The 5,679-nt window shown below is 31.7% G+C and overlaps 1 protein-coding gene across 1 annotated transcript; it reads left to right on the top strand.

Moving 5' to 3' along the window:
- Positions 1-2,258: 2,258 nt before the first annotated feature.
- LOC131145795 (uncharacterized) lies at positions 2,259-4,411 on the top strand. The gene is made up of 2 exons (XM_058094981.1): positions 2,259-2,577; positions 3,663-4,411. Exons 1-2 carry the CDS (start codon positions 2,259-2,261, stop codon positions 4,022-4,024), a joined length of 681 nt encoding a protein of 226 aa, XP_057950964.1. The 3' UTR covers positions 4,025-4,411.
- The last annotated feature ends 1,268 nt before the right edge of the window (positions 4,412-5,679 follow it).

Raw genomic sequence — 5,679 nt, 5'->3', positions numbered from 1 at the left:
TATTTGAGATTTTATTTACTTCCGTTGTACAATAATTATAGAAAATAGCATCCTAAACTCCTACCGGGTTCGAGGCATCACATTTACCATTCGCGTTTCAATAAATTATAGTGTGTTTTTTTTGCTAGGGGAGGTGTAAAATTTAGGCTACAAACTCGAAGAGGAGGGGGTGCAAGGCTACAAAACTGGTGAAGAGAGGGTGATTTTTTTCTTTTAATACATTCTTAAATTACTCCAAACAATCAAATTGAGAGATTCAAAAAAAAAAAAAAAAAACCAAGTAACCATATATTAGTCATATAATTAAAAAAATTAGAGGCATTTCAAGACACAACGATCTCTTTTTGATATTATAGTATAGATATATATTATTCTCTATCTTGCTTACTCCAATAATGAAATATGAACAAAAGACATTTTTTTTTTATTTTTTTATTTTTATTTTTATTTTTTAGTATTTTCTAAGCTCCAAATGAGCTCTTAAGCGTGTGCATTATAAACATTTCGCGGTAAATTTTTTTTTATTTGTGGTATTGTAATAAGTAATATACATTTTTATGACAATTAATTATTAATATGTTGCTTATTATAGGGGTTATTAATTTAGAGAAAGCACGTGGCGTACACGTGCAGATGGGATGCAGATGGGGTATAGGTAGGGATGGCTAGAAATTGCAGAGAAGGGCAAGACTATTTAGTGGGGAGTACAACAAACTAGTGTCGCCAATTGATTAAAGCCGCCAACGATCTAACACAAAGCACATAGAAGATAAAGAGCGCAGGCATTAGGCAACCAACCCTACCGTCGGCTTCCCAACACTTTATGGGTGAACCCTGCACCTAATAAGTCCCTCTTTGCATTATCACTTCCAAAAGAAAAATAACCCTTTCAATTCCTAAAGTTGTTTCCTTCCTCCCAACATGTTCCGAATATTGATAACCTAGGGATTCCAGTTATTATCGTGCTACTTTAGGCACTATAGTGCAGCACCAAATCAGGGAGGTAAAAGCTGCTCCCTTATTGACGCACCCTTGGTAATTTACCGGCGTAATGTTTCAAGAGAGAATCGAACCTGTGACCTTAAGGTCACCAAAGTCACAAGTCGTTCTTACCACTTAAACTGACCCGATTGCATTTGGGATATATATTGCTTCACATAACATTTAGATTTTGTTTACAATTTAAAAAATGTTAACGTTGTGTGTGAGAGTATGAATTTTAGACCTTAAAATTAAATTTTAATATAGTTTTATATTCTATTTTATCCAAGTCCTCCAAACATGGGGTAAGAAAAAAAATTATAAAATTTACTTTTTTTATATATATTTGGTTATTAAAAATAAAAAGAAGATTAAAAATTATATCAATTGACAAAAGTTTAATTTTACCTATTACTAAAACTTGATGTTTTTAATTTTTAATCACATTAAAATATTTTTTTTCTTTTTAGCAATATTTAATACAGAGAGAAAATATAAAGAAAGATGAATTTCTTTCTTCCTTTTTGTTGTTTTCCTTCCTGCAAACAAAATTCTTAATTCAAACGAACTATTAAAGCCAGCTAATGGTCCTATACTGTAGCATTAGCAACATATTATCAAATTAAGTCCACTTTGTCTTAGAGGATATAATGAATTTAAAGTGACTTTGGTTGGGGACTAAAAACGGCAATAAAAAATGTAAACAACATCAAATTGCTGGCAAAAAAAAAACCCAAAAAAAAAAAAAAAATTTCTCTCAAGTATTCCTTGTAAAAATGGGTCATTTTTACATTTATGATTGAGACGAAATAGATTGAAAATTAATTAAAATATATTATTTAGGTCTCATATAGTTCATAAAAATCAATCCGAAAAGAAGAAAGAAATGCAACTGAAACAGAAATGGTTATTATTGTCTTCGAAACTTACATTGTTAAAAATTAAAACAAAATAAAAAAATTATTTTTAAATACATAGAATTTGAATTTCAAATTTAAATGTTTAAATTTAGCCCTAATTTACGGTTGGGACTTGGGAGGTGACATGGGTAATTCTAGAAATATGGTATACTTTTGGAGAGAAAGGACACGTCATAAGATGTTTGACCGTCCAAGAACTCAACCCTGGAGGTCAAAGTTGCAATATGGAGCATTGGGAGGGGCATATGATGGAAGTTACGAACAATGCAGGGGCCTATAAATTAAAGAGCACTCCGTTGGACCGTTGCCCGTCCTCCCCCTTACGTTTCATTTTTGGCAACACGTACAAAAGAGATGATGAGCAGATTTCGTGGCAGCTGCTACCTTAATGATCTCCTCATGGCCTTTGTGTTGTTCTTCTTGCTCTCTCTCCTCGGGACGACGTCGTCGGAGCTGGCTGCAGGCCTAGGGGATATCATGGACGACCCAGCTGCATCGGTGTCGTCGGAACTGATGGACGGCCGAGAAGAGTGGGTGGAGATGGCAGGCTATGGAGAGGAGAAGCTTTCCACCGTCTTGGTCACTGGTTCACTTCTCTGTCAGCGTCGCTTTCATCTTCATCGTCGTCATCATCAACCTCATCACCTTCATCATCATCTTCCACAGCCCCTTTCAGGTTCGTTATATATATATATATATATATATATATATATATATGAATTAATGAACCTATATTATATATACACCCACGCACACTCGTATGAACACAAAGTTTAGGTTTGTTTTACAAAATGCCTGTTGCTGATTTTATATTTAATTATAATTAGTTACATAAAAATAATAATGTTATAATAAACTAAAAAATAAATTGAATTTTTTTTATGAATCCATAATAATGTATAGTTCATATGAATAATTAATTGTTTCTAAATTTTACCATGAAAATGCTCATTGCTTTTTTATTAAATGTTTGATCAAATGAAAAGGAAGTATGCAAAAAGTAAATGTCCAAACAATTATCAAGGTACTTGCATATATATATATATATATATATATATATATATATATATATATATATATATATATATGTTGTTGTAAACAGTTGGTGTTTTCAGTAGTTTTATGTAGTTTTCTTGTATCTTTTTGTAGGCATTGATTAGGGTACAAAATGAGCAAGAAAAAAAAATGATGAGTAAAGTTTTGAAAAATCTACTAGGTTAGACTAAATGATCAAATATTCACATCATATTTTGGATAATCAATCAAAATTTTGAATTTAGGAAATTTTTAAGTGATATATAATTATCACTTCAATCAAAATATTCCACAACAAAGCCAAGAATTTGATTGGTTGTTTAAAATTTGGCCTGATTAGAGAGAATAAGCTAGCTAATAATTTCTTCAATTATTAATGTAAGCATGCAATTTAGGACCAAACTATATATAATTAGTTGTCACAAAGCCCAAAAGGAACTGCCAATGCAACAAATTAAAGTTTAAGAACCAAAGCGAAGCTTTGATGATTGTTTAATTAGGACTATAGTGTAATTAATTCTTAATTTTTCATATAATCTATAAGAGTTAAGAATATTGTATTCCTTTTTTTAAATAGAAAAGCAATCCATATATTCCCCAAAGATCACATCTGAGCTTTACAATTGACTTTGTGTGATTGTCCCTAAGGCTTCATTATCATGAGAAAAGAATGGCTTCAAGGCTATAAGGCATATGTGCTTATTCAAGTTTTTAAAATCTTTGTAGGTGTATTGGTGGGTGTAACATGCAATAACAAGGGAGAAAATGAGGAATCAACTTTAGCACAAGGAGTCACTGATGAATATGGACACTTCATCATTGATCTCCCCTCCCAATATCATGGGGTTCCAGATCTAGACAAAACGTGCTCAATTAAGGTTCTTAAGCTGCCAAAGAACTTATTTTGTCGACCAATGGCTGTAAGGAGGAGTAACAAACTAAAGTTATCATCAATTTGGAATGGTATTCGAACTTACACTACCGGAGAGATTATGTTCCAACATTCAACATCAAAGAATTCACAAGCATGGACCAAGAAACGGAGCAACCAACAAAAGCGTACAACATTGAAGGCTTCACAAGCATAGATGAAGAAAATGAACAATGGAGAAGAGATACTCTTAGAGGTGGCAAATGGGCGGATTGGACAAGTTACAAGTGAGTCAACTACAGGTCAAATATAAACAGTTGTGACCCATAATTGACTATTTAGTGTGAGTTCAAATAGGTAAGGTTACACAATACAATATCATCATGGAAACCTAGTAGGTAGCCATTTAGGAGAAAATTGATATATGAAATTACAACTCACTTAGGTGGCGCTTTAGTCACAACATTGAGTTGTAATTGTTCCAACCCCTCTATTAGTCTTTCAAAGAAGAAGGGGTTGTAAAAAGTACATATAGACTTGAGTAGTGGAGGTAGAATTGTATGTAAATACTTATAAGATTTGGTTATAGAGTAAGATTTGAGTGATGATTGATTACCATTGTGTGGACTAATAGATAATGCTCTTCCATGTTTCAACCCAACAAATGAGTTTGCACAACCAAAAATCCATGAAAGAAACACATTTAAGAATGAAAATTTTAGACAGATTCTTTGATAGCTATCTTTGCAATGCAAGAAGTTCCAAAACAAGTTATGGTGAGACAACATCTAAAACTTGTATCGTCAAATAATGCAAGAAAGATTATAAGCTAGACATCATCCCTAAGATGCATATTATAGCTAGAATCAAATTAACATTTCTCCATATTTTCTTTGTATGTGCTAGCAACAATATATTTAGCAAACACTGGCGCTGGAAGTAAGCCTGTCCACTATCTTATTAGGGATTTCGATGTAGGGTTCTTCCTTGAAAGAAGGGGTGGCAAAACGGGTCATGACCTGTTACCTGCTTAGTTAAAATAGATTTAGGCCTAAGAAGGGTGACCTATTTATAAATGGTTCAACCCAAACCTAACCTAATTAATAAATGGGTTAGCCGGGTATAGATATGGCACCTGCCAGGTTACCCATTTAGTTTTTTTTTTTTTTTTAATCTATAATTATGATATTTGATGTATATATGATGTGCCATTATTTTTTAAAACAATTAGAGATAAGATACAAATATGCAACTACATTTTTTAAAAATATTTAGGTGGAAAAATGATAGATAGATTGTAGGTGATTTTTTAAAACTTTCAATTTTTTTTAAAGGAATGGCTATTTCGAAAGAAAATATAACTAGGTTGAATTTCACATATGCATATAATTTATTATATATCCAAATCCCTGCATACATACATAAATACATACATACAAACATACATTTATATATATATATATATATATATATATATATATATATATACACACAAAAATACACAAACACTAGTACTTGAGTTTAATTATATACATGCGCAAGTGAGTGCTTATATATACACGCACTCTCTTATGATGAGTAAGGGAGAGTTCTAAGGAATAGTCAACTCATATGCCTTGAATTCTAGGTTTTCAGATTAAATGAATATTAAGTAAATGCATGTGTGTCATTAAGATATTTGGATTACATCTTTCATTAGGAGAGAGATATAGAGGGAGTTTGTTGTAATATATATCCAAAAGAATACCCCCATTATACATATTGTTAGGACTAGGAGAATAAACTTGGGAAATTTTTATGGTTTTAATGTGTGAGCAATTCACAATTATAATTTGACCCAACTTGAATGAGTTTGTTGTAAAAAATAAAAAA

This window comes from Malania oleifera, chromosome 13, assembly GCF_029873635.1.
Source record: "Malania oleifera isolate guangnan ecotype guangnan chromosome 13, ASM2987363v1, whole genome shotgun sequence".
In the NCBI taxonomy this organism is placed as follows: Eukaryota; Viridiplantae; Streptophyta; class Magnoliopsida; order Santalales; family Ximeniaceae; genus Malania; species Malania oleifera.
The sequence above is the reverse complement of the archived record's forward strand: the minus strand, read 5'-3'. Positions and strand labels throughout refer to the sequence as shown.

Coding starts and splice junctions, on each gene's coding strand:
- LOC131145795 (XM_058094981.1), top strand. CDS start 2,259: ATGAGCAGATTTCGTGGCAGCTGCTACCTTAATGATCTCCTCATGGCC. Junction 2,578..3,662: donor TCTTCCACAGCCCCTTTCAG/GTTCGTTATATA, acceptor AAATCTTTGTAG/GTGTATTGGTGGGTGTAACA.